The sequence below is a fragment of the Acinonyx jubatus genome, chromosome B2 (genome assembly GCF_027475565.1).
Source record: "Acinonyx jubatus isolate Ajub_Pintada_27869175 chromosome B2, VMU_Ajub_asm_v1.0, whole genome shotgun sequence".
Taxonomy (NCBI): domain Eukaryota; kingdom Metazoa; phylum Chordata; class Mammalia; order Carnivora; family Felidae; genus Acinonyx; species Acinonyx jubatus.
This window is the reverse complement of record NC_069385.1, coordinates 51,090,472-51,106,898: the sequence shown is the minus strand read 5'-3', so window position 1 is coordinate 51,106,898 and position 16,427 is coordinate 51,090,472. Positions and strand designations below refer to the sequence as shown.

Here is a 16,427-nt window from a genome sequence, read left to right as displayed (position 1 = left end):
CAACTGAGCCAGCCAGGTGCCCCTCAGGAAGAAATATTTTTAACACATGCTAGGACACAGTGGGCTAATAAAGAGTATTTCATCAAAACAAAAGAACAAATATACAAACGGTGAAAAATAGCTCATCCCCAAGCAAAAGACAACTGAGAGGATCAGTAAAAACAAAAGCTGGTTCTCAGAAGGTTAATAATAAAATAGACAAGACTGACAAGAATGATCAAAACAAAATAGAAGGCATAAATAATGTTAGAAATAAGAGTTAAAGTACCAAAAATAAGAGAGATACTAAAGTAATACTATGAACAACTTTATACCAAAAATATGGAAAAATCAGATAAAATGAATAATTTCTTAGGAAAAACATGATATAAAACCTGACTCAAACAGAAATAGAAATCTTGAGTAGACTTGTAACAGTTATGGAAATTGAACTAGTAGTTTAAAATCCACTCACTCTATTTTCAGTCCCAACACAAAATTCACCCACTATCCAGTTTGGATGTTTTTATAGATGAGATCTATCAAATCTCTAAGAAATAGATTATACAAATCCAATAAAAATTGTGTTTTGTTTTTAATTGCAGTATAGTTGACATAATGTGTTATATTTGTTTCAGGTTTTCAACATAGTGATCTGACAATTTTATACATCATTAAAATTCTTGAAAAAAGTTCGAAATAAAACTCCACAACTCACTTAATGAAGTATGAATCTTTCTTGGTTAAAAACAAAAAGTATAAATTCCAAACGAAGTGTTAGCAAAGTAGACATAGCAATGTTTCAAAAAACACCACACCATGACAAAGAAGAGTTATTTCAGTAGTGCACACATAACTTGACATTAGAAAATAAAAATTATTTTAATGTAACTATATTATCAGAGGAATAATAAAAGGGAAAAAAAAGTGATTATTTCAAATTCAGAAAATTTGGTAAAATTTCATTTAATACCCATTCATGAGTTTTGAAAAACTAAACTTCACAGCAAAGAAAGAGGAGAGATATTAACCTAATTAAAATTATCTACCAACATCCTGTAGTAAATTTCATATTTAATGATGAAATATAGAAGCCTTTCCCTTCAAAACCAGGAAAAAGACCATTATTTCTAACTAACATTACTCTAGAGTTCTTAATGCATTAAAAAAATTTTAAGTATGAAGATGGGAAAAGAAGTAGTAAAGTTGTTATTTACACATGATGACTCTACACACATAATATCCAATAGAAAAGACATATAAAACTATTAGCACTAGGGTGTGTTGGTGGCTCAGTCGGTTAAGCATCAGGCCCCTGATTTTGGCTCAGGTCATGATCTCATGGACCGTGCGATCCCAGGTCCGGTTCAATGCGGACAGCACGCGGAGCCTCCTTGGGATTCACTCCATCTCTCTCTCTGTCCCTCCCCTGCGTAAGTGTGTGCATGCATGCTCACTCTCTCCCTCCCTCAAAATAAAAAGAAACATTAAAAAAAACTATTCGCGGTAATAAAAGTTGCTGTATATAAGACTGACATACAAAAGTCAGTGAAGCTCCTAAATACCAGTAATTAGAAGATGTGATTTTTGAAAGATAAACTCCTAAGTGCAACAATTAAGACACCTGGAGTATCTCTAATAAAAGATACCAAATTTTACAAAAGAAAATGGCAAAACTCTATTAAAAGATATGAAAGAAGACCTAGTAAAATGAGAAATATATCATGTTCATAGAGGAGATGATTTGGCACACAGAAAGATTAAAAATGTTAATTAATCAGTATATAAATTCAATAAAATCCCAGAAATGAACAATCGGATACTAAAATTAATAGGGGACAGTTTTTTGTTTTTTTTTTTTTTCAAAGATCAAGAGTAGGGGCACCTGGCTGGCTCAGTCAGTGGAGTGTACTAGTCTTGATCTCAGGGTTGTGAGTTCGAGCCCCATGTTGTGTGTAGAGGTTACTTGAAATAAAAAAAAATCTTAAAAAAAAAAAAAGATCAAAAGCAGATAAGACAATTTTGAAGTTGAACAAGTTAAGGTCTGCCCTTGATATATATCAACACTTACATGTCAATAGTAATTACAGCAATGTGACATTAACATAGGGGAATGTGACTGCATGACTGAAGTGAGAGAATTCAGTGGGAATAAAATTTTTTTCAGTAAATATGTTGAAAAACTAGCTATTTATATTTAGAAAAATAGATACAATTAGATCCTTATTATATTCAAGTAAAATTTCAGATGCATTGAAGACCTAAAAGTGAAAAACCAAATTGTAAGCACACATAAGCCTTACGGATAACACTTGCATTACATCAGGGTAGGAAAGGACTTGTAAACCAGGTACAAAAACCAAACCATTAAGGAAAAAGAAGTTGTTAAATGGATATCAAAATTGAAGATGTGCAAATAAACCTAACCAACGATGTAAAAGATCGGTATGCTGAAACGATAGAAAACTTATGAAGGAAACTGAAGAAGACACAAAGAAATGGAAAAAGATTCCATGCTCATGGATTCAAAGAATAAACATTGTTAAAATGTCAATAACACCCAAACCTATCTACACATTCAATGCAATCCCAATCAAAATTGCACCAGCATTCTTCTCAAAATTAGAACAAACAATCCTAAAATTTGTATGGAACCACAAAAGACCCCGAATAGCCAAAGTAACGTTGAAAAAGAAAACCAAAGCAGGAGGCATCACAATCCCAGACTTTAGCCTCTACTACAAAGCTGTAATCATCAAGACAGTATGGTAGTGGCAGAAAAAACAGACACGTAGACCAATGGAATACAGAACCCAGAATTGGACCCACAAATATATGGCCAACTAATCTTTGACAAAGCAGGAAAAAGTATCCAATGGAAAAAATACATTCTCTTTTTTTTTTTTTAAACTTTTTTTTTTTCAACATTTATTTATTTTTTGGGGGACAGAGAGAGACAGAGCATGAACGGGGGAGGGGCAGAGAGAGAGGGAGACACAGAATCGGAAACAGGCTCCAGGCTCTGAGCCATCAGCCCAGAGCCTGACGCGGGGCTCGAACTCACGGACCGCGAGATCGTGACCTGGCTGAAGTCGGACGCTCAACCGACTGCGCCACCCAGGCGCCCCAAAAATACATTCTCTTTAGGAAATGATGCTGGGAGAACTGAAGAGCAACATGCAGAAGAATGAAACTAGACCACTTTTTCACCATACACAAAAATAAACTCAAAATGAATGAAAGACCTAAATGTGAGACAGGAAACCACCACAATCCTAGAGGAGAAAGCACGTAAAAACCTCTTCGACCTCAGCTGCAGCAACTTCTTAACACATCTCCGCAGGAAAGGGAAACAAAAGCAAAAATGAACTATCGGGACCTCATCAAGATAAAAAGTTTCTGCATGGCAAAGGAAACAATCAGCAAAACTAAAAGGCAACCAACGGAATGGGAAAAGATATTTGCAAATGACATATCGGATAAAGTGTTAGTATCCAAAATCTATAAAGAATTTACCAGACTCAACACCTGAAAAACAAATAATCCAGTGAAGTAATGGGCAGAACACATGAATAGACACTTTTCCAAAGAAGACATCCAAATGGCTAACAGACACATGAAAAGATGCTCAACATCACTCACCATCAGGGAAATACAAATCAAAACCACACTGAGATACCACCTCACACCAGTCAGAGTGTCTAAAATGAACAACTCAGGAAACAACAGATGCTGGCAAGAACGTGGAGAAATGGGTACCCTCCTCTTGCACTGCTGGTTGGAATGCAAACTGGTACAGCCGCTCTGGAAAACAGTGTGGAAGTTCCTCAAAAAATTAAAAATAGAACTACCCTACAACCCAGTAATAGCACTACTAGGAATTTATCCAAAGGATACAGGAATGCTGATTCATAGGGGCACAGGTACCCCAATGTTTTCAGCAGTGCTTTCAACAAGAGCCAAATTATGGAAAGAGCCTAAATGTCCATCAGCTGATGAATGGATAAAGAAGATGTAGCTTATATATACAATGGAATACTACTTGGCAATGAGAAAGAATGAAATGCTGCCAGTTGCAGCAACGTGAATGGAACTGGAGGATATTATGCTAAGTGAAAAAAATCAGAGAAAGACAGATATCATATGTTTTCACTCATATGTGGAACTTGAGAAACTTAACAGAAGACCATAGGGGAAGAGAAGGGGAAAAAAAAAAATAGTTACAAACAGAGAGGGAGGGAGGCAAACGATGAGACTCTTAAATACAGAGAACAAATCTTGATGATTACAGAGAACAAACTGACTCTTAAATACAGGTTGATGGGGTTGGGAGAGAGGGGAAAATGGGTGATGGGCATTGAGGACAGCACATGTTGGGATGAGCACTAGGTACTGTATACAAGCGATGAATCACAGGAATCTACCCCCAAAACCAAGAGCACACTGTATATACACTGTATGTTAGCCAACTTGACAATAAATTATATTAAAAAATTATTTAAAAAAATAGCAAAAAAATGTCATGAGAACATAATGCACACATGGTGACTACAGTCAAAAAACAAAAACAAAAAAATGAAATTGAAGATGTGCAAACACTTAAAATGAGCCACAAATATGAATAAGCAATTCTCAGATAGAAAACACAAATGCTCAAAGTTATTAGCAATCAGGACATGCAAATTAAACTAAGAAGATTCCATTTCAAAGAATCAGAATGGCAAAAAAAAACATTTTTTAACGTTTATTTATTTTTGAGACAGAGAGAGACAGAGCATGAATGGGGGAGGGTCAGAGAGAGAGGGAGACACAGAATCCAAAACAGGCTCCAGGCTCTGAGCGGTCAGCACAGAGCCCGACGCGGGGCTCGAACTCACGGACCGTGAGATCATGACCTGAGCTGAAGTCGGACGCTCAAACGACTGAGCCACCCAGGCGCCCCAAAAAATTTTAAATATAAGCTCTAGGGGTGCCTGGGTGACTTAGTCAGTTAAGTGTCTGACTCTTGATCTTGGCTCAGGTCATGCTCTCATGGCCTGTGAGTTTGAGCCCTGTATCAGGCGGGTCTGTGCTGATGGCATGGGGATTGCTTGGGATTCTCTCTCTCCTCTCTCTCTCTCTCAAAATAAATAAAAGAATTTAAATATAAGCTCTAATACATTGTGGGAATGTAAACTTAATCATTTTACAGACTAATTTTTGTAATATGGCATTACTACTATAATGATATTTTTATTGTTAACATACTTTGAAATCTGAAAAATGGAGCTCTAAAAATAACAGAGCTTATGGGTGGAAAGGTTAAGGCAAAACCAATGCAACTTTGTAACCACAGCACTAACAAATTCCAATAATTGGCACCCAAGGAGATAACTCTGATCAGCCCAGTGTGGCTAGAAGCTGTCATAGTGGATATTAAAATGCTCTGAAAATAACAGTATGGAAATGCTGGGTACATTTTTTATTAGAGTGAGGCTGGCAGATGCTAAGAAAAGCAAATGCAAGCAGAACTCTGAGCCAGTAGGCTGCCATTAAGGTGAGCTCAAGAGATCTCAGGTGTAACTTGCCATGAGTCAGAGATTGCACAATGCTGGGATGCATCTCTTAGGGAGGGGGAAGCCCTGAGTGTAGATGCTCATTTTGAATTGTAGTTTAATATAGTCAAGAGGGGTGCCTGGATGGCTCAGTCGGTTAAGTGTCTGGCTCTTGATTTTGCCTAAGGTCATGATCTCAGGGTCATGAGATTGAGCTCCATGTTGGACTCTGCGCTCTCTCCCTATCCCTCTCCTCCTCTCTCAAGAAATAAATAAAATAAAGTCTTTAAAAATATATATGGTCAAAAGAGCCTCTGCTGCTAATGAGGCAGTATAAAAGAGGCTTTTCTATTACTGCTTAAAGCTGTAATTTTACTCCTGCTACTCTGGCTCCCTTGCTTAGAAAAACTGCATATGAAACAATGTGACTATGGAATAAAACTTTGATCATTCTTTTATTTACCAACTGTGTATAAGCTAACTACATTTTTACAGAAACTCTATTAGAACATATGCTATCTAGGTAGAGTACATATACCCTAAGACCTGGCAAATTACACTTCTATATGTCTTCTATAGAGACACTCTTGCATACAGCCACAAAATGACAGAAATAACACTATTAATAACAGTGCAAAAGTGAAAATCACCTAATAGTTGTAGAGGGCTAATAAACTTGTTTAGTCATACAAAGGAACACTAATCAGCAGCTGAAGTGAGTGAACTAGAAACATGTATGAACAAAGATAGATCAAAGTTATAATATGTTGACATAAAAGATACTCAACATCATTAGTGATGAGGGAAATGATAATTAAAGCCATAATGAGATGCCATTTCACACACTAGGATGGCTATACAAAAAAAGACAAATAACAAGTGTTAGTGAGGATGCAGGTTCATTGGAACCTTCACATACTGATGGAGGAAATGTAAACCAGTGTCATCAGTTTGGAAAACAGTTTTGTAGTTTATGCAAAAGTTAAATACAAGTTCACCAAATGAGCCAGCAATTCCACTACTTGGTGTCTCTCGAGAGAAATGAAAATACTACATCCACACAAACACCTACATGCAAGTGTTCGCGTCAGAATTAAGAGCCAAAAAGTGAAAATAACTCAAATATCAATCAACTGATGACTGAATTAACAAAATATGGTATATCCATACAATGAAACACTATCTGGCAATAAAAAGGAACGAAATATTGATAGATACTACAATATAGATGAACCTGAAACATTAAGCTAAATGAAAGAAGACACAAAAGATCACATATTGTATGATTTCATTTATATGATACACCCAGAAAAGGCAGATCTTGAGACAAGAAAGTGGATTAGAGGTTACTTGGGGTTGGAGATGAGAACAGATATGACTGCAAATGGACACAAGGAATCCTCTGAGGTGAAGCAGGTGTTCTAAAATTGAATTATGGGGATGCCTGCACAGCTCTATAAACTTCCGATAAATCAATGAATTGTACACCTTGAATGAGTGCATATTATATTATACAAATTATAACTCAATTAATAAAAAACTATGTCGAATGAAAAAAGCAAGTTGCTTACTTTATGCCAAGTAGGACCCTATTTTATGTAAGATTTTAAATATAAAATAACAGTATATATCATGGACATACATATATAAGAAAATGTAAAATCATATATGGGAACAGTTTACACCAACTTAGAATAGTGCTTACATCTAGAGATGAAGAAAAGGTAAAGGAATGGGAGAAACTTAGCTAATTCAACCAAATAGTAATATTACCGTGCCAGATATACAGATGTCTATTATAGTATTTTCTGCATACTTGAAAACCTCACCTTTGCTCAACTCTGTATCTTTGTGGACTTCTACCAGATTAGCTGGCGTACACTGAAGAATATCAGGAGACAGAACTTCAGAGTGCAATGTTAACTCAGCAGAGAACTCCTGAGATCCATCGCTGTAGTCCACAGATCCTGATAATGTTCTGGTTAATTAAAACATATCCTTTATAACAAACTAGATAACAAAGCAATAAAATTAGTTTTGAGATCTATAATAAATAACGACTTACACAGAGAAATCATTCTGTTTGAGAATTTCCTGAAGTCTCTTCTGAAAAATTTTTTCACTTTCTGTTGCTGGCACAAACCTGCGATCTTTGAATTTCAAAAGTGCATTAAAAAATGTAGATAACGAATGAAATATTTTCCTTTTTCTTAGAGTAGCTTTTAAAATGGTAACAATTTCTTATCTTTCTCTTGACACACATAATACCACCTAAAAGTAGTTCTATCATAACAGCAAACAAAAGAGAAATGGTTGCTAATGAAGCTATAAAATTAAGCACTTAAAGTCAGTTCAAGATTAAGTTCTATAATTAGAACTTAAATCTAAAACAAAAACACTGTCCTGTACCCATAAATGTATTGCACACTCTGAACCTAGAAATTTCTACCCTATAAAATATAATAGTTCTATTTTAGAAGGCATTCAAAATTTACCACAGCATTTTTAGTGCCCAAGACATAATAAAAATTTTAATTGGGCTTCAATGTATGCTTACTGCTATATTACAAATATATTTACCTTCTGAATTAGGTCTTTTATTCTTTTAGTTTTATTTAAAAATTTTTGTTGTGTACATGGCATTTATGTAAGCCCTCAAATTCTTTTTGTAGAATATATAAAATGAGTATTTTCTTCAAAGCTGTATAAGATGATTAAAGTGGGAGTTTATATGAACAAAATAGTGTGGTGTCTCTAAGTTGGGACCCATGATCTTCTGTGAGTATTCTGGCTCATTTGGAAATACAAAAGGCTAGAATATACTAGAAAATAAAAAAGGAGCAAAGAGGTGGGACAAGAGGTAAGGTAAAAACCAAGGACAATGAGGATGCCAATTCTTGGGCGGGCAGGGGAGGATAGAAGGAGAGAACAATGAATGACACCTGGGAGGTAAAGAATTACAGTTCAGAGCAATGACAATAGGAAAAAATATACAGAACAGAAAGGTAATTTGAAAAGTAAAATTCAATGTTAAGGTAAAAACTCAATGGCTTAAACTTTTCCATTAGAATATCTGGTGTAAAAAAAAAAATGTCACCAGAATACTATTAGGTTTATACCTTGTGATTCGGGTTGGCTAATTTGAGAAGTTTCATTTCTGTTTCTTCGCCGTTGCTTTTCATCTTCCCATATGGCCTGGAGACCAGGGTTTCCACCAATTTGAGCTATAATTACAACAATACTTCAATACGACAAGGGTCAAAGTGAAAAATACTTGCTCAAAAAAAGAAATCCAAACTTTAAAAAAATAAATACTGACTTAAAAAAACCAAAAACAACCATTTACCTGTTTTGTGTAACATAATGACCAAACTACCCAACCTACATTTATTACTCCTTTTTGTTTTCCTCCTACTGGCTCCCCAAAACCCAGCAAGTGGTGAATAAGACCAAAATATCTGATGACAGCCAATATACCTAAGAGTCCCCTCCCTTTTATATAAACTGAAAATTGTAAGTTTAAAAGGCAGAGTATATTAAATTCTTTAATGATGGCTAATGTATTTAGTGTCACACTTACTTTAGGCTTATGTCTATGCAAACATACTCACATGAATGAAAATATTAATGAAAAAATAATGACCATCTCATCAGAGGTTAAGAAATCTTCGTAACATTTTGCATCCTCCTTCTATAACATGTTACTTCTCTACTAATGTTTTCTTCCCTACTTTTTCCACTGTACTTTAGTCATTAAATTTTAAAAATAAAAACACATAGGGGCGCCTGGGTGGCTCAGTTGGTTAAGCGTCTCTTGATTTTGGCTCAGGTCATGATCTCACGGTTTGTGAGTTCGAGCTTCATGTTGGGCTCTGCACTCTGCACAGTGCACAGCCTGCTTGGGATTCTCTCTCCGCCCTTCTTCCCTCCCCCCCTACCCCCAAATAAATAAATAAACTTAAAAAAAAAATACACATTAATTGTGCACGTACCTTCAATGTCTAGCCGATTTAAGATATCAGCAGCGACAGCATCCACTTCTAATTCACATGTACTCCGTGGTTCAACACCTTCCAGTATTAAAGAGCTGTATTAAAAAGATTATTAAAAAAATATAATAATTAGGGGCGCCTGGCCAGCTCAGTTGGTGGAGCATGCAACTCTTGATCTTGGAGCCCCAAGTTGGGCACAAGATTATTTAAAAAAAATAATAAAATAACAGATTAAATAAATATACATATATAATAACCACATAAGAGCAAATTTTCTGAAGACTTTGCTTATAGAACTTTCATGTTTAGTCACAATTATTCATGACCCAACTGATACTCTGTGTGTACATATAAATAAAAAACAGGAAGAGAAAAATACAAAACCTGCTCTGTTGAGATATTTTTGCAGTATATTTTACATATTTTGGTTCATTATATTTTATATATAAAGAATGTACAATGTTTTAGCATGTGAGTCATATTCAGGGTAGAATGGGATTAGATAACAGAGGGATAACAGAGGGATACATCAAAAACTATATACATATGCAAAATCACTTGCCCAGAGGCATCTTTCTTAGCAATCACACACAGTTGTTAAAAATGAGGACAGAGTATGCTACAAGAGATCAGGGGAAGTGAACATACTGAAAAGTGAGCAAATGATACTGTTCTCCCTGCCCTCAACTACTGCTGAGCTGAGGAATGCTTTAAAAGTCTCTATAACTGCAAACTGAGAAATCACAGGAGTTCAACAATGGGATCATGGCTAAGAGAAGTGGTGATACCATGAGGTCATTAATTTTTATGACAAAATGGTCATAATTGTAATAATAGTTGTAACAATAATTGTAATAATTGTATAGCTGTAATGATTGTAATAATGCAGAGGATTATTCCCCATTAATGCTGTGTGACTCAAAAGCATTTTGTTTTTCAGAGCCACAAAAAAAAAAAATAAATAAAATCAGGAAGACACCATATATATGTCCCTGCTTGAAGGAATGAATATACATCTAATGTGGATACCAGTTTACTCATTCCAAAATTTAGATCTTCTACTAATACAGACCCCATATGAAAAGAAGAACTTTTACTAGAAAGTGGGTGATGGCAGATTTGATTAACATTTTTATTGGAAAGATTTTTTTTTATGTTTTAAGAGAAAAATATTAGCAAAACCTCATTTTCCGTTGTCTATCCTTCAAGAAATCTGACGAAACTTTAGAAATTTGTTTAACCACAGAATTGTTATAGTTCAAATAAATCTGTATGTATATACATATATACATGTAGATAAAACACACACACACACACACACATATCTTTTTACCATTGATACAGAAGGGACATATTAGCCAACCTATCACAATATATGCCTTTTTACTTTTAGAAAAAATAATTCTCAATGTAGCTTGTCTTTTTTATTCGTATAATTTAATGACATAAGTTTTGCCATGAATTAAAGTAGTAGATAAAATAGTTTTTAGTCAACAGTTTTTTCCTTATATCAAAAAGTTTCACAATTTTTGGAAGAATTATATTGTAAATTTCAAGAGTGAATTTTCCAGGAGTAGCACATCTGTGATAAAGGAGGGGAACAATAACAGCACAAAATGCAATCTCATAGTAGAAATTTATAACCATTTCTTGCCCTTATTACAAAACTACTTTAGACATTCAGAATAGGAAGTGTTCCTAGGGAAAGGAAATAGTTTGCACAATTAAAAATGTCTCCAGTAGATAAAACACCGCAAGTAAAAATTTGAGTCAGCAAATACATATAAACAATTCATTATAGTCATGAAAAATAGATAAGTAATATGACAGTAACAATTGTGCCTCTCTGAACATTCCTGTTCCTAGCTTAACACAACAGACCTACTAATTAGAATCACTGAGGGTGGAGCTCAGACATCTACAATTTAAAACGTCTCTTTTGATCAACTGATGGGCAGTCAGGGTTGAGATTACTTCAGCATACTTGACATTTGTAGATTCAACACTCTGGCAAATGACTCTGAAGGTCCATGATATGTGGTAATTTATAATGAGTTAACAAGTAGGCTTAGTAGAACTGCTAACTCAGCACTCCCCATCTCTTATGAGTTTGCTGCTATTTGTCATAGTCCTTGTAATAATGTTTGTGAAGGAATATAAAATATTTATTAAAAAAAAAAAAAAGGCACCCAGCAAGATGGTGCTAGCAGCACTGGGGATAGAAATGAGACTGATAAAAATCTAAAGAGTACTGATTTATAGTAAAATTTTTTGACATTATGTTACTTGTACTTGATGAAATAATGGATTTTCATGTTTATTACACTGTAAGCATCTCCAAAATACAAAAATATGGGATAATCTGAGACAAAAATATATAGCTATACTGTATTTGTTACAGATTCTAATTCTGAATACCTTGTCTAATTTCACTAGTTTGCCTACACATATCTTTGCTAAAAAGTTGTCATTCGTTAAGAGTAATAAAATAGGTCTCTTTTAAAAACATTTTAAAATGTAAACTTTTCATTATAATATATAAGGTCTCCCCAAACTTACTTCTAACCAATAAAGCTTTACTATGACCTAGCTAGAAAGATAGTTTGCTTACAAAAAGATTTCAAATGCTAATAAACTCTGGTCTTATTTGATCATGCAAAAACAAGTTATTAAAAATATAGAACTCTGAAAATCAAGGGCTCTAGTGAATAGGTAAAATTTTGAGTCAAGTTGATGTGCTCCAATTTCAGAGAGATAGAGGAACTGTATCACAGGCATAAAAAAATGAAGAAAGCAAGTTGCTTGTTGATCAATTTGGAATGATTAGAACTTGAATTTGATGTGGTAATAATATTCTGTGAAAAGAAATTATGCCATTTCAATCTGATTAAAAAATACTTCTGCCGTATCTGAGAAGGAACCAAGAAGTACACATGTAAGCGTATGTGTAAGTGTGTGTGCATGTTTGTCAAAAAGTCCTGATACTTGTCAAGGTCAATCAAGAGGTAGGGTGTCATTTCACTTTGAAGTCCTTGAAGTTTATTCTGGCACAATATTTCTGTCATTAAACAATGTGTTTCTATCATTTAATGAGATTCTTTCTTAGACGTCTTCTGTTTTTTTAATGTTTATTTTTGAGACAGAGAGAGCGCGCATGCACGCGCAGGGGAGGGGCAGAGAGAGAGGGAGACACAGAATCCGAAGCAGGCTCCAGGCTCTAAGCTGTCAGCACAGAGCCCAATGTGGGGCTTGAACTCAGGAGCCACAAGATCATGATCTAAGCTGAAGTTGGACGTTTTAACCGACTGAGCCATTCGGGTGCCCTTAATGAGATTCTTAACTTCCGTATCAGACTCTGCGCTGACAGCACAGTGCCCCACATCAGGCTGACAGCATGGAACCTGCATGGGATTCTCTCTCTGCCACTCCCCGTGTAGACTCTCTCTCAAAATAAATGAATAAACATTAAAAAAAATGGCAAACTGCTTATTCATATACAGTATGTCAACCCACTTTTTTCCATAAAAACATTTAGAAATTTGGGGGTTATTTTTTCAAAAATATTTGCTTCTTAGATTTTAAATTGTTATTTTATCATGTGATTTTTATTTGACAAGTTATAGCATATCAATTCAGAATGCATAATGAAGACATATGTTGGAAAGAAGTATAAAAATTAATACCCAATTACTTTTATTAATTAGGTAATAACTAGGTCCATTTTCATCCTATTTTCAAGGTCAGTGTTTAAAATCTGATTCCACTGAGAAATTTAACAGAAGACCATGGGGGAAGGGAAAGGGGAAAAAAAAAGTTATAGAGAGGGAGGGAGGCAAATGATGAGTCTTTTAAATACTGAGGGAGGAACTGAGGGTTGATGGGGGGTGGGGGAGAGGAGAAAGCTGGTGATGGGCATTGAGGAGGGCACCTGTTAGGATGAGCACTGGGTGTTGTATGGAAACCAATTTGATAATAAATTATATTTAATATAAAAAAAATAAAAGTATGGGAATGCAAGCTGGTGCAGCCATTCTGGAAAACAGAATGGAGGTTCCTCAAAAAACTAAAAATAGAACTAGCCTACGACCCAGCAATTGCACTTCTAGGCATTTATCCATGGGATACAGGTGTGCCATTTCGAAGGGACACATGCACCCCCATGTTTATAGCAGCACTATCAACAATAGCCAAAGTGTGCAAAGAACCCAAATGTCCATCGGTGGATGAATGGATAAAGATGTGGTGTGTACGTACACACACACACACACACACACACACACACACACACACACACACAATGGAGTATTACTCGGCAATCAAAAAGAACGACATCTTGCCATTTGCAACTACATGGATGGAACTAGAACGTATTATGCTAAGTGAAATTAGTCAGAGAAAGACAAAAATCATACAACTTCACTCATATGAGGACTTTGAGACAAAACAGATGAACATAAGAGGGAAGGGAAACAAAAATAATATAAAAACAAGGAGGGGGGCAAAACAAAAGAGACTCATAAATATGGAGAACAAACTAAGGGTTATAGGAAGGGTTGTGGGAGGGGGAGATGGGCTAAATGGGTAAGGAGCACTAAGAAATCTACTGAAACCACTGTTTTACTATATGCTAACAATTTGGATGTAAGTTTAAAAAAATAAAAAAGAAAATAATAAAAAGAAAAAAACATAAAATAAAAATAAAATCTGTGATTCCATGTAACATACTAATGTTGAGATGTGCTTCTCTGACAAGCTTATAGATTAAAAAAATGAAGATTAAAATTAAATTATAATAACCACTGAGTTTTGAATACAGTAGGATATACACAAATAGGTTTTTTTCCCTTTACAACATTAACTAACCTTGGTATTTCATCTTCTTCCCACCGAAATAAAGTACCAGTAAGACAATTTCCTGGTAGCTGATCCTTGCAAGATCCAGTTGTACGCATCGAATCACCTAGGAACAGAAAGGTAAAAGAAGTTCTACTTTTAACTTGCATATAAATACCCTTTAAGTAAAATAATATATAAACATGACTAGTTCCTACAATTGTGTCCTTAAAATTTCATACACACACAGGAACACATATGCACAGTTGAGAATAGTGGCTCTAAAGTAAAAGGGGAAGAAAGTATTTCTAATATCGATATGAAAGAGAAACAGCTACAATGCTTACTTGCTAGTATGATACATTTAAATGTGCTATTGTGGTAGGATTAAAATCTCACTTTGAAAATCATGAAGAGTTAAGATTGTTTATAGACTTTAAATTCCTAGGGTATTCTGTATGAGTCTAAACTAAAATTCTAATGGAATTCAGATTCCAGATAAAATTCAAAACATACTTTAATACTAATCCCTGAACAAAGAGAAAATATGCAACACATTCCAGAAGTGTTGGCAGTTAACAGTGAGTGGAAATGCAAATACAATTTGACCACCAGTAGAAGGGGAAAATACATGTTTGCTTAGTTGTCTAAGTTTCAGGAACTGAGTCCTGGGGTCATGCTTTGAAAGTATTCTCTAAATTTTAGCAACTGTTTTGCAATCTCTTGTGGGAATTTAAATTCTAAGAGAAAGCATAAATGAGTAGCATAGAAAGAATCCTAACATTGAGAAAGACATTAAATTTGCAATTTTCTAATCCAGCTAAATTTAATACTTTTTCTTATTTGTTTAGCTTGATCACAAAATGGTGTAATTAAGACTGAGATTAGGTATTACCATCTTTGCTATTTCAGCAAAACATATGCCAAAACATGAAACTGATTCTACATATCTTCAGAAGTTTTTAAAGGCTTTGCTATTAGGTGGCTAGGGCATTAATATGAAATTACTTTGTAGAGTTGTACATTACCATAAATATTATTTTCTAATAAATTTATGTGAATAAAGAGTACAAGTTTACTGATTCAGAGTTACTGATAACATCACAAAAAATTCACATCTTACCTACACTTCTTATGCATTGTTTTAGCATATTTCCCTAAAGAACAGGGAAACTCCCTAATTTAAATATATATATTATTATAATTTTTCAACTATGGATGGTAAAAAATATAAATTGCCTCTATGTGCTCAAAATATTTAATCTATTTACTTTATACACTTCACCTTAACAACGTAGTAATTAGTACCATTTCCAGTTCATCTGACACATGATCATATAACTGAAGTACTGAGAGAAAAATTGTATATGCATATATACTATTAAAATTTCTACATCTTTTTCACTTTTGAATTTACTCCATTTTCAAAAGTAAGACTACATTACGTACTAGTATAACTTGTCTTATAAGATAAAAATGTTGAGTTATGCATATATACATGTAATATGTAGGAATTAAGTTTTAATAAGAAGCTTACTGTCAGTTTAATGGTGTCTGAGAAACATGAAATACAAAAAGTGATTCACTTATTCTTCCCGTGATTTCACTATAATCTTTTATACAAAACAAGCAAAATAAAGCAAACAAAAACCTGAGGGCTATTTAGTATAATGAATTAAGATATAAATTTTATTTCATCATACTCACAGCAATTTTCCTTTTAATTTCCCCCAACTAAATTTCATGTATTTCTGCGTTGTAAAAATTTTCCATATTTTGAAAAAAATTCCTTCCAATTAACATTCTAATACTCATCTAACTTCAGTAACTGAAATAAATGTCTTACATATATTTGAGAATTCAAATTTTTCTCCCACTTTTTACCTACTGGAAACAAACTTTTATGAAAATTACTTCCTTTTCCTATAAATGCCTACTGTTCACGGTCTATAGTCTTTTCCAATCCTCAATCCTACTTGAATTCTCATCTATATTTGATACTGATAACCAACCTGTTATATTCTTTTTTTCTCCCATTAACCTTTTTATTTTGGAATAATTTTACATTTACAGAAAAACTGCAAGGATA

The 16,427-nt window shown here is 34.3% G+C and overlaps 1 protein-coding gene across 4 annotated transcripts in view; it reads right to left on the bottom strand.

Moving 5' to 3' along the window:
- The window catches only part of REV3L (REV3 like, DNA directed polymerase zeta catalytic subunit), a 174,140-nt gene that overhangs the window by 87,726 nt on the left and 69,987 nt on the right, over nucleotides 1–16,427 (bottom strand). For all 4 annotated transcript variants that reach the window (XR_003419422.2, XM_027057077.2, XM_053222364.1 and 1 more), the window contains exons 5-9: nucleotides 14,369–14,465; nucleotides 9,506–9,600; nucleotides 8,633–8,737; nucleotides 7,579–7,663; nucleotides 7,343–7,491 (exon numbers count right to left, since the gene is read on the bottom strand). Coding sequence is in view for 3 of the 4 variants with exons in the window: in XM_027057077.2 (XP_026912878.2) it covers nucleotides 7,343–7,491; nucleotides 7,579–7,663; nucleotides 8,633–8,737; nucleotides 9,506–9,600; nucleotides 14,369–14,465 (531 nt within the window). In the remaining variant the exon portion in view is untranslated. The remainder of the gene's footprint in view (nucleotides 1–7,342; nucleotides 7,492–7,578; nucleotides 7,664–8,632; nucleotides 8,738–9,505; nucleotides 9,601–14,368; nucleotides 14,466–16,427) is intronic.